This window comes from Gymnoscopelus microlampas (assembly GCF_963454915.1).
Source record: "Gymnoscopelus microlampas genome assembly, chromosome: 1".
Taxonomy (NCBI): Eukaryota; Metazoa; Chordata; class Actinopteri; order Myctophiformes; family Myctophidae; genus Gymnoscopelus; species Gymnoscopelus microlampas.
Window position 1 is genome coordinate 37,221,865 of NC_139962.1, and position 15,905 is coordinate 37,237,769.

The 15,905-nt window shown below is 41.6% G+C and overlaps 1 protein-coding gene across 4 annotated transcripts in view; it reads right to left on the minus strand.

Moving 5' to 3' along the window:
- Positions 1–770: 770 nt before the first annotated feature.
- The window catches only part of LOC311051728 (neogenin-like), a 178,326-nt gene continuing 163,191 nt past the window's right edge, over positions 771–15,905 (minus strand). For 2 of the 4 annotated variants that reach the window (XM_084066345.1, XM_084066343.1), the window contains exons 18-28: positions 12,679–12,817; positions 11,948–12,055; positions 11,531–11,725; positions 9,422–9,484; positions 8,493–8,631; positions 8,083–8,327; positions 7,105–7,197; positions 6,340–6,510; positions 4,717–5,004; positions 3,699–3,835; positions 771–3,064 (exon numbers count right to left, since the gene is read on the minus strand). In XM_084066345.1, coding sequence (XP_083922471.1) covers positions 2,912–3,064; positions 3,699–3,835; positions 4,717–5,004; positions 6,340–6,510; positions 7,105–7,197; positions 8,083–8,327; positions 8,493–8,631; positions 9,422–9,484; positions 11,531–11,725; positions 11,948–12,055; positions 12,679–12,817 — 1,731 coding nt within the window. In that variant the 3' untranslated portion in view covers positions 771–2,911. Of the gene's footprint in view, positions 3,174–3,698; positions 3,836–4,716; positions 5,005–6,339; positions 6,511–7,104; positions 7,198–8,082; positions 8,328–8,492; positions 8,632–9,421; positions 9,485–11,530; positions 11,726–11,947; positions 12,056–12,678; positions 12,818–15,905 lie in introns of all 4 variants that reach the window. The other 2 variants (XM_084066344.1, XM_084066346.1) reach the window with 2 other exon arrangements.

The following is a 15,905-nucleotide window of genomic DNA, read 5'->3' on the forward strand; positions in this document are numbered from 1 at the left end:
TAAGTGTTCAGATGAGTATGTGTAATGTTCGTATGCATAGATTAAGATTTACAGGGTAGGCTATGTATGTTTCAATATACAATGAGTGTTTCAGTAGTAGGCGTCTCATTAGTGTGTCAAAATGTCTCATTATTTAAGTCCTACACAGCCTCTCATTGTTCTAGTAGTTCTTGTTGAAATCAAGTATAAGCACAACAGGAGAACAGAACAGGTCATTCAAAAACTTACCTGAAGACATTTGGCTCCTTGAAATGTCGCCAACATGCTTCCTTCCACTGTCTTCCTTGTGACTTTGAATCTACAATCTATTAACATTCCTCTGGTTACTATTAACTTAATTACCTGTGATATTCCACACCATATACATTAAGGCTTTGCTAAGTTTCATACATTAATTTCATACCCACTTAAAATTCCAGGAGTTTTTGTACAGTCCTTACTACAGATTGAGTTTATGGACCTACAATTCGGTACGTATCGCATTTTTGGAATACAAATGTCAATCATTTATATAGCACATTTTCTCCAAAGTGCTTTACAATGAGAAAAAAATTCACACACCAATGATGGACGCAACCATGCAAGGCACCAACCTGCTCACCGGGAGCAGTTAGGGGTTAAGTGTCTTGCTCAAGGACAATGTAACTGCGAGGCCTGTCACCGTTCTATGCTGAACATGTCAAATTACCATGAAATGTTCATATCTTAACATTAATTTGAAGCAAAACTCACTATATCCCATGAAAAAGAAGACAAATGGAAACACAAGCTTTGTTAGTATTCATAATAGTTTGTATACACAATGTATAGGAGCACCGATAAAAAAAATCTCATTTTTTTTCCTCAAACTTTTTGAACATTTTTTAAAAAGCCACAGAATGTTTCTACAGAAAGCAAAGAGAGCTCTGTACATAAACAAGCAACAACAGAATTCCTCAGCATCAGCAGCACAGTAAATACTCCACTGCTCAATTTCATATCATCTCTGAAGCAAAAAAAAGTAACATAAAAACAAGACCAGCTGCCTGCTGCTAACCTAGGACACTACGTTACACAAACAGCTTGATATTTAAAACACAAGATATGTAAGAAATGTACTTTTCAAAAATTGTGAAAAAGTGCAATACAGGTTTGACTGTTTACAACTTAATAGATTATTTCCCAAATGGAGTCCGGTCCTTTTCCCCCTTCCGATTTCAATCAACTTTTTTTCTTTTTTTTTCTCAAACGTTCCTTTTGTACCCATAGTTAAAATCTCTTACAGTTATACTGACATTCATGAAGATGTACATTTATGAGAAACATGATATTCACAAAAGTAGAGCAAATAACTATGATTGCAAATGACAAATTTCTTTGGGTAAGAGGGTAGATGAAAAACTAGTTTCTTACATGAACATACTTTAATCTTTTCCTCTTTACACTGGAATTGTGTACAGAACACGCTTTTTTTCTTCATACAAAAACTACAATGTAAAAAAAAATATGGGAGTCCAATTCAAAAGGCCAACATTTTTGCATCATACAAGACATGACAAAAAAAGAGCTATGGTGTTGTGTTTCTTGAAGCAAACAGAGAAAACAACAAACACTCCATTGTGCAGAAAAACCTGGTTCAGCAAAATACAGACTTCTGAAACCAAATATTGGCTTTTGGAAGCAAGACACACATTTTATAGAACTTCTCACACAACAGATTGCTGTTTTGTTGCAGATGATTGATTGACTAGCTGCAATGTGAGTTTTTTGGGTTCAACACTGCTAAGAACAGGGTCCCCCAGTCCTGTGTGGATATACTGTAAAGTCTTACAAAAGGTCATAAACTGTCACCTTTAGACAGGTGGGGACAGCGCTATACCGGGTGTCACAGTATAACTCAGAGCATCATCCTTGACGAGTTGAGTCATCTAGAAAGTCCAACGTACAAATGCGTTGGTAAGGCTTTTTAAACGGAGCTCCCACGACAAACAAAAACATTTCAAATGTACATGGGGAAACACAATGCCAGAGAAGAACGCAGGATTCCGTTCAAAATGTACGGTAGAAACATGGGCATCTCTCCCCTGCTGATAAGAAAAAGTGAGCATCAAGGCTTGATCGCATCCCACTTTTATCCCAAATAACAACAAAATGGGAAACATAAAAAGAATGAGGCAGTTAAAAAAACATATGTACATGTCTATAAGGATATGTGTGTAAAATATAATACATAAAAAATGAAAAGTCATGGCACAATATATGACACAAAGGGGGAGGGGGTAAAAACTAAATCAGCTTTAAAATGACCACATTTATGGATACTCTAGGCTTGTATAGGGAACTGATATCCAAAGTTCACTTCACTGAAACGGCCCAATAGATATACAAAATGCACAAATAAATGACACGAATCAAACAAACACTGTGTGTAGACTGTGCTGCTCGAGCACCAACATCAATACCAGCATATTTTTAGACTTTCTCCTTTCGAGTTGCTATTGAACAAATGGAGTCTTGTCCCGTGTGGCCTCCTCTCGCACACCGCAAAACCCATCGATTTTTTGCTGAGGAAAAATTCACAATCTTCCGGTTGAAAGCGACCAATGTTAATCGTCTCTTGAGAATGTTTCTTCATAAAAAGGTGAAGTGTCTCACTCTTCTTCCCTCTCACAGCCTTCTCCTTCCTGAGACTGAGTAAGGTAAGCCAAAGAGTTTGTACTGTAAGTATCAGTCTGGTGTTTTTATAACTGCAGGGCATATGAGAGTTCCATATCTGTAAGAAGCTATTTTGTGTCCGTGAGCCTCTGTCTCCCAAGTTATTTACTTAGGTGTGTATTTAATTTAGAGTGTGTTTTCCTGTATGTACTCTTATTTCTTCCCATGTGAATGAAAGGTGTAAACTGTGTGTGCTCGTGTTTTTGTGTGCGTCTGCTCATGGCGCTGTTGTGATGGCGTTTAGGTCCTTCATCAGGCCCTCGAGGTGGGCCATCTCCTCGGTTAGCTCATCAGGCTCGTAGCTCTGGGGGAGAGGAATAGGGTTACTGCGGGGGGCGGGGGAGGGGCAGGGAGGTAGGGAGGCAAGCACCTGGGGGGAGGAGGAGGAGAGGAAAGGAATAGGATCAGTCAGGGATCTTTTCCTGCGGGCAGGGAGTCAAATGGGTTGGGTGAGGTGAGCGGGGGATGGGTCAATGGTACTGAAGCGCCATGAACATAATGACAACAAAAAGCAGCAGACAAACGGCGAAACACAACCAAAACCAAAGCCAAGTCAATATTATGGGTCATTAGCCAATCAAGGGTTTAAGGCATTGAGGAAAAGATTCAATTGTAAAAGTCATTCCAGTTATGGGTTATGTGATGAAAATCAATGATTATGATTCAAACGAAATCATGTCAAAAGGCAGCCAACAAGAACGACACAAAATGGTGAGAGTGAAGTTGGAATGAAAAAACACAGAAGGAACAAACAGAAAACGTGGTTAAAATCAATGTTCAATTGGAAGATTACTTCAAAATCTAGTCCCCAAATAAAATAGACATGGGTTTGGAGTGTGTGATTGGTATCACAGTGGCAAAAAACACAACTGACGCATGCCAGTAACTATCATTACTTTTGATAAAGTACGGCCAGAGAAAATCCCTAACCATCAGCCTTGAAAAAGATCCACAATCGTAGGCAATTGACTACAGATGCCAAATGTTGGGGACATTATACTCACGCTGTCAACATCCTCCAGCATTTTGCTGGTCTCTGGCACATCAGGGGCATTTGGCACAGTAACTACCATGGGTGTACGTGTCCTGCCTAGAGTGCCAATGGAAGCCGTCTTGACGACGTGCGGGTGAGAGGGGGCTCCTGAGGATGAACAGTCATGTACACATGTTATATTCTTAATCGCATCATCTCTGGCCACTTTGTTTGTTGGAGTCGGTCAACAAATGACAGCTGTGTACTCGCACCAATCAAGCCTCTAATGGCTAGAGGCATGATTGGGGTGGGTACACAGCCAGTACACAGGCTGTGTGCAAGGACTTGATTACCATGGAAACCGGAGCCACAGTGGAATCAAATTTTACACTGGTTACATGATGCTAACTTTCTAGGTAGTCTCAGTTCATCTAACCCTTTGGTCGAAACAGGTTATCTAATAAGAACATTAAATAACCAGGTAGGTACCAGATACCTTTCTTTTAAAAATGTCTCTCCAATTTAGTCAATTGCCCCCATGTGTGTATAGTCCCTGTCACTGCCAACCCCTACTGTTGGTCTGGGGAGGGTGCAGACCAGTGGTTCTCAACCTTTTCTGGATCAGGGCCCACTTGGAAAATCTTGAAAGCATTCGTGGCTCCACCCAGCTGACCACTAAACTTGGCAGCCGATCAAATGGGTGGGCCGCGTGCATTTTCAGAGCATGTTTATTTTAATTATCAATCAGTTGATTGTGTTTCGACTTGGACCAATGGAACTAACGTGGTATAACTTTAAGTTTAACTTATTGTTATCGCTTTGGAAACACACGTGTGGAGGAATATGCTATCCCTCCTAGTTCTGCTCCCTGCTGAACAGGTGCCCAGACCAACCTGCGGGAGTTGCAAGTGCGGCAACAGAGAACACCCTCCCCTGCCAGTTTCCCACTCACGATCAAGTCGTGAGTGCCACCCGGAAGGCCGGCTCTTCTTTATTGTAAAACAAATCTTTAACCGAGAACTTTACACTGTGTGTGTTTGTCTTCTCACCAGGCTGAGTGAGCAAAGGGGTGCTGGGAAGGGCAGGCGACTCATAGCATGCGTGAGCGGTGGCAGGGATGGCGGGCACAGCAAAGCTCTTCAGTGGGTGGGCATGGGCGTGTGGGTGGGCTGGGCGATGGGGGGGCAGGTTGCTGGCATAGCTGGTGTCCTCCTCTGTGGTGCTGGAGCCATGGTAGCTGCCCTCAGGATCAGCCAGGAGCTCTGAGGGGCAGGAGGGCTGGGAGGAGACTGTGGCTGGGGGAAGAGGCTCAGAAATGGGAGTATTCCTCACAGACTCTGGAGAGGAGAGAGGGATGAGAAGGTGGTGGGAGGGGGGTTGGCGCAAATGAGTTCACACATGTAAAGGTTTAGACTTTAAAAGTGTTGACAAAGTGAACTGACCACTTTATCATGTAGAATTGTTGGTGGGCGAGTATTTACCCCTTACACCACCTGGACAGCCCAACAATCAATTATTCAGAGAGATACATGTTTCCTACAGCCTTGTGTAAAACCATCCAGAAATGTTATAATAATTATTTCATTCTGAAATGACTAGTGAACAATCAAAAATATTGGACTACATATCAATCACATCATAGCAATATTTTGGTACCAAATGTATGCAGGTTGAGTTTCATGGTTCCGTCACCAAAGCAGAAGCCCATTCCCTAATAGTATATATCATTTCCTGTATTTGAGATCAATGTTTGCTTTGGTTTTAGTCAAACCCAGGTCAACAGCACAACCATTGTAAACATGGAAATTGGAAACCTATAAAAAACGGACGTGCCAACTTTAATTACACTTTGAAGCCCAACAAAACGAGATGTTGAACTTGAGAACATCATGAGTTAGTATTTACAGTGACTTGCAGAAGTTGTGTGAATAGATTAATTCATGGAATAAATACAGAAACATTTATTAAATGTTAGTATCCAAACCCCAGGTTTAGCCCTCACTCCATTTCTTGGCAACTCCTCCATGTTCTGGGATCAATTGCATCTCTACACGTTTGTTTGGTGTGAAAATAACTTGTAATGAACCTGAGAGGAGCAAATTAGTGAAGGGCATAAACAAGTGATTTGGGAAGGCAGAGTGGTTATCAAACCTTAGTTAGTGCTGTGGTTAGCTCATGTAGGAAAATTAGATGGGAACACATGTCTGCCTGTATGTATGAATGAATGTATGAATGAATGAATGAACCGACAGATGAATGAATGGAGACTTGGACGTGTCAAACCTGGCCGCGATCCGTTGAGGAATTGGGAAATTAGCAATACCCACTTACTAGTAGGGCTGGGTGATATGGACAAAATCAACTATCACAATATTTTTTACCATGTAGGCTACCTCGATATTGATAGTTAAAATAATATTGTATTGGAGCCATGGTATCTAAGTAATTATTCAAAGAAATGAAAAAATAGATACAATTTTTGTATTTTAAAAATTAAATAAGGGTTGAGTGATTAAAACCAGAAAAACACTTATGCCATATCACAATATTACTACATTCAAAAATCCAGATGATCTCTAGTCTCATATCACAATATCGATATAATGTCGATATATTGCCCAGCCCAACTTACTATTCCTGTTTTTTAGCATGTACTGGAGCATCAGTCTCACCTGTGGAATCCACCCTGTCTAGATGGGAGAGAGGTGTGGCGCAGGCATGAGGCCGTGCGTGCCCACTGCCCTGATGGTAGAGGTAGCTGCGTGTCGGCGATGCCAGGCTGCCCATATGATAATGGTGGTGATGGTTATCAAGGGAATGGATGGGGTGAGCACTAATCACAGCTGTGGATGTACGTGGACATGAATACACACAAACAGGACAAGATGTTTAACCAGCTGCCATGACCAAGGGTGGGAAAGCATGACTGTTCAAATGCACATACATGCAAACAGTTTTAAACCCATTATCTCGCATTTTAAAGTCTCTCTATCACACAAATACAGGGGGGGTGTACACATGAAATGAAAAGAAACCGCTTTTCTGTTGTCCAGTAAATTAGAGAAACAGTACCTAACTAACTTAATCTTTCTGTTGACTCCAATTGGATCAGATTCAGTAATAGGATTAATATCTACATGCAGTAGCTGCTGAATCATGGACATTCAATAGTTTTCTATTTAACTATAGGGTGTGGGGGAACCCACTCATCCGCAGACAACTCCAAACACTCAGGTATACACACACACTCTTACGCTGAGGAGGCTGTGCGTCAAATGGCATCATTTTAGGCCACACACACACACACACACACACACACACACACACACACACACACACACACACACACACACACACACACACACACACACACACACACACACACACACACACACACACACACACACACACACACACACACACACACACACACTTACGCTGAGGAGGCTGTGCGTCAAATGGCATCATCATTTTAGGCCTCATCCCTCGTCGGCCTGCTAGTGTAGACATGCTGTCCTCTGATTCATGGCCTAAAAGGTACGGTGGAAACCAGCCAATCAGAAAGAGCTACTATCTGACTGCTCTCTTTGTGAGCCATGTTATTGATTATTTCACCCTGATGGTGTATAGTTCTGAGTTTGAATGTCATTCTTTGACCTTATTAATACCCAATTGTGTTCACCTTTACTGTAATCCTTGTAGCATGACCAGTAATGGAAGTCATTTATGAAAAGCATGAAATGTTATGCATGAAATTCACAGACTTGTCTACAGAAGCAGACAAGCATTGAGACAAATAAAGCTTGTAAAACCGACAAGACAGAAAAATGGAAAAAAATGAAGACTCCTTTCATATGTCACTATAACCACTATAATCTTGAGGGCATGATCACATCTCAAACATTTCCTACTGTAGGGATTTCTCAACAAAATCATTAAGACTGACCCTGATTCAGTGGCCAAATACGGAGAGTTAGCAAATGTAGGTATATCTCAAGGCTGGGTGTCCACGAAGACCTGTGAAAAAGCCCCTACAGTACCTATTTTTAGCATCGACCTGTTTAAGTTTAAACATTAGCATCAAGCATAGCACAGACCTTTGATACTCCTCTATGGTCCCACCTCTACTGTGAAGCAGTCTTTACCCCTGCACCACCCGGACAACCCAACAATCCTATTATTTGGCAAAGCATTGAAGTGATGTTGATAAACGCTGCGTTCTCACAAAACTGAAATTCTTTCAACTTGAGAGAAGGGCAGCACTCAGTTCTGAAAAGAGGTCAGGTTCCTGTGATGGGTCGAAAGCATTACCTTTACAAAAGAATTAATGACAAAACAGTGTTTTTTTGTTTTATATAACAGGTCTCCAGGAAACACAGACTAAATAAGAAGAGCCACCACTTGACTTGACTGACCACGGTAAGAGTTACGCCGCTGCTGTAAGTGTGGGTTGTTTTCCAGGCCACTGTCAGCTGGTGTGATGTCCTGCGAGGTGCGGGGAATCGGCGTATCTGTCATGACCGGGTTGGGATCAGGAGACTTGTCCATGGGCTTGAGCTCCAGACGTTCATGGTGGATCCACAGATCAGGAGGCTTCAGGTCCTTGGAGTTGCCCTTGTACTTGTGGGATCCATTTGAGGACTTGGAGGCTGCTCGCTTCCTGGGGGCGTGAAGGGTTAACACTAAGAGTTAAAGCAATACACTGAGTGTTGAGAACACAAGGTTACAGAAGGGTACACAGAGAACACGGGTAAAGAGTAAATTAAAACATTTAAGTAAAAAGCATAGATTATACAACAATAATAAGATCAAAATAAGAGCTTACTTTTTCTGGTGAGATGTGGTGCGTCGTGTGCAGAGGAAGGCTCCTACCACCACCACTATAATGGTGAAGGCTCCCACTGAGATGATGATGACGATGACCAATATGTTGTTTTCTCCGTTGCCCACCACCCCCGACTTGCCTGGATTAGATTAAGTGTGGGGGAAGAGAAATGAGGGAAGGATGGATGGAGGGAAATTTTCACAAGGGCAAAAGCAGAAATAAAGAAATGTCAATCCTGAATTTCACAAGTTTTATAGTCAAGCTTGATGTTGCAATTGTCTGTGTTGCATTTTGAAGTTTCTTATGACCCTGTCGAATTTCGTTTCGGCAAGAAGGATTCTGCAGACTTTAGTCGATGCGGTCGAAGCAAGAACATGACTATCATCTACAGTGTCTCACCTTTCCACATGGCTTCAAAAACAATCTCTTCAAATCATTTCATGGAAAGCTGTCATATACTGTAGATGGATAACTGTTATCCATGAAGAATAAAATTAAAACCTAAAATATGTGATTTATTGCCATTTATCATCATTTATCAGCTACAAACGTTATTAATAATAGAAACTGGTGGACACCCACACATTAGCAGGTATCCGGGCAGTACCCTCTCACAGATCTTTGCTCTGCGTAGACTCAAGACATTTTCAAAAACAAATTTTAAAGGCATTTTAGTAGATTATACAGATATTATAAGGAAGAAAGAGGCCACAGAAGGAGTAACAGATGAAACAATTCTTGAGATGGATTTGAACCTATGATTCTGAACATGAACTCACTATTTGAGCCACGAGGGCGGTCCCTGGGGTGAGGCTCTTGAGCAACATAATCAGATAATAGTTGGAGTTAGGTCTTGCCGTGCCTCTAATCCTGTGCCAGCATGACAGCTAAACAGTTTGTCATGTTGATGTTGAGAATAGAAACCTTACCCACAGATCCAAAGGTGTCAGGAGCAGGTTGGTTGCTTCCTGGCTTCATTGGAAGATTGGAGGCTGGCAAAGGAGAAGGGAAAACATTTCAAATTAACATGTCATCACATCCTTTCATCTCTCTAGTGCTTATACCACAATTCAACTTTTTCTGCTTCTGCGTAACTTTCATTTTGTAGAATGTTATCTAATCTCTAAAAGAAAAAAATAGTTTTAAAAGTCATGCATTGCAAATTGAAGTCAGCCCAGAAGATGAAAGTCTCGAAGAGGGGCGTGCGCACACACACGCACACACACACACACACACACACACTGAGCAGAGTCATCAGTGAGGACCGGGGAGCGGGGGTGGAGAGGGACTTTACCTTGGTCATTAGCCATTTTGTCAGAGGACTCAGCTAAACAGGCCAAAGAACAGCAGGAAGGGAGAGAAAATAAAAAGCAAAAACTTGGTTAGCAGAGAAGAGCAGTGAGGCAGCACAGACCAAAACCCACTGAGAAATAAGAGATTGGTAAGAGTGCGTAAACACTGCAAACCAGAGGAAAGATAGAGTAGAAGGGAGACACAAATAAAGAAACGGGACACGCAGAGAAAGCAAGATGTGGATGGGGAATGTTATCAGCAAAGCATCTAAAGAAGAATTAAAATGCACCGCTCAACCAATAAAAAAAACAATTTCATGCAGCCTTGAAACATACAAATTCCCTTGAATATTTTCTCAAAAGGATGTGACTGAATCAAAATGCTTCCATTAAAGTATTAGGGAATCATAACTTGTGCAGCACAAGGTACAACGGTTATACATCTACAAGCATGTAAATACTACGTGTGTATTTTTACCGTTTTTTCAAGAGGCTTCCTCAAAGCATAAACGATCATGAAATATATCTACAACGTTCACAGTGATATAGGCTTAGATCAGTAAATCACAGGGAGGTACACATTTGTTAAAATGCAATGAGGTTTTTGTGAGTGTGTAAAATGTCAAAAAGGAGCATGTCATTCTCCTTGATGACCCGAACCCACCAGACGCACAACCGCAAGCGCACGGACGCTGCTTCACTTTCGCTCCTATGTTAATGAATGCAGCAGTTGGCTCACTGGCCACACACGGACGCTCCGCTTGTGCACGTGAAGGAGCGATTTTCAGGCCTTGTCCATGTGCATATTCATAAAGAAATACATTGCATATGCACAATATCTGCATCATATCACCCGATATTAATGTTTTTAAACCTAGACAATCACCAATGTGGGATGAATCAAGTTAAATCAAGTCATACATTTACCATATAACGAGTATTCCTGTTTTATCATGCCTTTTTATTTATTATAGTATACAAATGTTCAATGAATGAAGACAATGCTTACTTCTGTTTTTATTATACTTATATCACTGTATCGAGGTAGCCTTAGAGAGCACAAGGTCTGGCAAGCGGCAAATTACTCTCCATTGATAAAGGACACTAAACCATACCAATAATTACCTACACATTTGAGTGGGCCATCACAGATCTGGCCATGAAATCTAATTTAGAACAGGGACCTTCAGTAAGTTGTTATTTATCGATGGCATACTAGCCTACTGTAACCCAAAACACGTTCTGAATCTGATGTGTAGACCTACCTCGTCAGCTGTGGTTAGTCTAAATGAGCCACATGCTTTAATTAAATCCAATTAATTCCAAACAGTTTTATCAGCATATGATAAGATACTTCTGCCCTTATTAAAAAATGTCCATGGGCAAAGACAAGTCCAGGATGAACATATCAAAACCCATCACTGAATGTCGAAAAGCAGTTCCAGTAAAACTTGACTTAACCTTCCCATATCTATGACATATTGACATATTCTGTTACAGGCTTTGAGACAATAGATAAAAGTAAACAGTTATGTGAATAATACTGAGAGGATTTAAATATTTACGTTTTCACACTGGCTGCTTTCTGTGAGTAACAAATGTGCTCTGAAAAAGCTGCTGGTGAGAACTGTCGACCACAAACCTGCGCGCACAATAAAACACATGTGTGCATGCGCATCTGGTGGGTTCGGGGCATTAGATGTACTATTGTCCCTCAGGATTTGGGCCACACTTGGGCCAACTTACTCTTCGGAGTGCGGAACTGCACAGCCTCAGACATGGGGCCCATGCCCTTGGAGTTTCGGGCTTGGATCTTAAAGTAATAGGTGGTGTCCAGCGTGAGCTCCTGGATCTGGTGTGTCAGACGGTTGCCGACCACCGGTTCAATAACCCAGTCGTGGACCTCTGCATTGACATCCGTACTGTAGTAGATAATGTAGCCTACACAAGGCATTGTGGTGGTGGGGGGAGAAAAGGACATTTATAAATCAATTTCTTATTCTTATACGTAATGATTTTATCTGTCCACTAAAAGCACACTTTTTCATTCTGTAGTCCTGGTATTACAAAGAAATATAATTAAATGTTATTTAATAAAAACATTTAACTGTCGTTTTAAGAGGCATGGCAGAGAGAGAATGAAATACATAGAAATAAACTGACCAGTGATCTTGCCGTTGGCTTCAGAGGGCGGCTGCCAGTTCACAATGATGGTGCGCGGCTTGCTCTCCTTGCTCACCACTGTCACATCTTTGGGGGCAGAGCTGGGAGCTAGGTTGGTGTGGTGGAGGGATAATGGCATCAGGACATTATATTGACATTGGTCCTGATAACAGGTCAAGACTGCTCCCACAATGGCTGTCCTGTATTAGTACAAATTCAAACAAGGGCAAACTAGAGGTGTGCCCAGTTGAGCTACGTGGCTCATGGCTGGATGTCAATCATCGTAAAAAAATAATTACTTTCAAATACAATCAGTCGTATCCTTTGATGATGAATTGTTCAGAAGTTATTTATGACAATGTATTAATCAGTAATTGATCTTCTTGACATTGACATGATATAACCCTAACCCTATACATGTCATGTATATACTGTATGACTCTGGTCAAAGCAGTTGAAGCAGTTTGTTCATCTGGCAGTTTTTAATAGTAGTTGCAAGTCGTGGCAGTTTTGGCATCGCTATGACCAGCTACATTGAGGGGTAATATCTTCAGCAGAAATAGTCCTTGGCAGAGTCAAGTAGGCACCATGTGGTGGAAAAGTGCTTTGTGTATACAGTATGTGCAGAACATGCACATGTATGTGTACATCTTTATAGTTTTTGTTTGTCTGTGAGAAAGTATATATACATGCTGTGTGTATGTGGGGGGGGGCGGGTAAAGTGTTCCTACTGTTCTCAAAGGTGGTGCCCTGGGCTGTCATGCTCCAGGTGCTGAGACGCCGGCCCTTGGTTACCATGACCGAGAACTCGTACAACGTGTTAGGCTTCAGTCCCGTCACCATGTAGCTCAGGCTGGTGGTATTGGCCGTCTAGAGGCATACACACAAGTGCAAGCGCACACAGACACACACACACACACACACACACACACACACACACACACACACACACACACACACACACACACAATGGTACATTACACACTTTGGCCACTGAGTGGAACCCAAACCTTTACATAGAGAATACAGTATAAGCTGCTCACCTAGCTTTTCTGAGAAATATGTTATGAGTGCCACAAAGACACACCGTCAGTGTCAGGTACAAATTCTAAAATAGAGAAATAAAGTCAGCACACTGAATCGTGCTCCCATAGCGATTTTAATGATTTACCACTAAGGTGGGTGATGTTTGGAGCTTTCTAGCTCTTGCTCAGCCACAGACCCGACTCTGAGGAAGCTTGAAACGTCACCCACCTTGGTGGTAAATCATTGAAATCCCTATGGGAGCATGATCCAGTGTGCAGACTTTATTTTTCTATTTTAGACTGTTCTTCTGTCCAGCACCTGAGATTTTATCGTTAGGATGTGCGTGCTTTAACTCCCTTTACAAATTAGCACAAATCTAAAATGCAGGACCAGCATAAATTAAGAAGCACAGAAAGATTTGTAAGGGCATACAGATTTGTACTAGGACAGAGTAGAGGAAAAAAGAAAAACATAGGACAGATAAGCAACATGGGTCGCAAGCAAGGAATCGAACCAGGGACGTTGCAGTAATGTTTTTTAGGCTAATTGGCTTAACTGCCAGTGCGCCGCCTCCACAATAGAGCATGTCCACAATACTCAAAACCAGCAGGGATGTTCTTTATATGGATATTATGTCAAACTCCAAACTAGCTTTACAGACCTAAATTCCGGAGTTACAGTACTTTGCATTTCTTAATCCCTTTTCCTCAGCTTGGCGAGCATGAACGACTGACATCAAAGTGGGGTTGCTTTAGCTAGCTAGCGGCAAGTGAGGTTAGCTGGTCTCTGTCAATCCAATCCTCTCCATGACAGTGTGTGCTGTAACAACAACGTACTAACTCTCCATCAGGGGGATGTCAACCAGAGGTCATAGGAAAGGAACTCTGTTCTTTAGAATCAGCCAGTGTGTTGTCAGCCTTGTCTTAAATAATCCATGAGACTGTTTCTCTATGGCTGCTTCTAAGAGCTGATGTAAGAAGCTGAAGGGAGCCAACATCAAGGTGTGCACCCAAAACTCAAAAGATGGTTGGTGATGCTTTTCAGACGATACAGTAAAACTATACACTTCAAAATCAGTAGGGTCCCTTTTTACACTCTCAGAATTAATTTTGCAGCATACTATAACTACTCTGGCTGCATTAGTTAGTTAAGTTAATGCTTAAATAGTGCATGATGATCTCTAGAAACTCCATACAGTACCTCCAGGTACAGGTACAATTGTTGTGCAAAAACTGAACAGTAATTCAGTTGCCATAAATAAGTGTAGAGCATGCAGACCCTATTGATTAATGTTGCAAGACAGAAGATCAACCAAATTAGTCAGTCCAAGCAGGACTCAGGCACATTCAACGTATTTGCAACATCATTGTTTTTTATATCATCTGACTCAAGCCCATTTGGGCACTACAGTTTCTGTAGTGAACCAGGCGTATTCAGAATGCATGGTCACGTCTTTAGCCTCTTTCCAACATTCTTGTCCTTGATGAATAATTCATCACAAAATGCAAGGCTTTATCTGTGCTCCGCTCCCTGCAAACGCGTGCACCATGCACACATAAGTACATCCCATTTACTATCCAGTATTTGTATAGTAAATGGAATGTATGTTGTTAATTGAGCTTCAGGGCTCAGATCAGATGCTTTTGTATGCCTCAGCTGCCAGAAGTTACTGTGCCTGCATCCTCATATGCACAGCCACTGGACCTGCAGGTCTACCAGGTCAGTTAATAGAATATCCATTTGCTGCTCTCAGATAATTTTGCAATGTAGAGATTTCTAGAAATAGGCATTGAGCATCAACCTCAAGCAACAAAAACTATGAGGGACGATAACTCACCAAAACAAGCATATCAATGCTACTTTGTCGTCAAAAGTAGTCAAAATAGCACATGTCGCGGCGCGTTGTGAGATCGTAGATCTGTGGTTAGTTGACAATGGGTTTTATCAACATTTAACCAATGAAAAGTAATAACAGTAGCTTTGACCATATACTAACTACACTGGATACACTGGAACACAGGTTATTTTTTTCTATTTACTGGAAAGTAACGTTTTTGGACATACAGTTTCCGCCCCATAGCGACGATATGAAAAGTTTCATTGAGCAACAGAATTCTGTTTGAATATATGAATTACAGATTTACAAGAGCCGGGCCATCCTTCCAATAGGACTTTTAGACAGAATTGTGAAAGACTGCTGGAATAAGTCATTAGACCATGATGTGATAAACAGAATAAATGTAACTTGGAAGAAACAAGCAGGTTGAATGTATTTTCAAGGCTTTTAGTATTGCCATGTAATTAGCTTTTTAATTTGTTTATGGACAATTATGTGGTTTAAATTGGACTGAGGTCTGGTTCCACTAAATACTATGTGGATTTATTGAGTTCTGGATTTATCTGATTCATAGAACAGGAAATCAATTGAGTTGAGTTGAACACTGAGTTGAGTCCTTTCTGTTCAATAGAGATCAGACGTTGCATGTTTTGTAGCAGTCATTTGGTCTGCAAGTGCATATCTTTTCGCATGTGCCGCATCTCATCCCTCATCTCCACTTTCATGCTCTGGAGATATTCTGTATGGTTGGGAAGGTAACCGACCTCATCGTCACGTCATCTGATTAGGATAGCGAGTGGGGCCGTCGATGGCAGTGAATCTCTCTGGTCTGGGCATCTGAGGCTGAAGTGACTGCCTGTATCCAGCTCGAAAGACCACACAATTTAGGAAACGATGCACTTAATCAAGAGGGTGGTGGGCAAACACTTCGGGTTGTCAGGTTAGAAAAACAGTCTCGATGAGATCTTGCCAAGTTGGTCTCTGTTAACAATGCGGTTAACAAAAACGGCAACCTTAGGCAGAGTCTGGTGAGATATCTTGGTGGTTCTGGCAGCAGTTAAGCGGTGAAGGTACTACCACATGCTATTCTAGTTT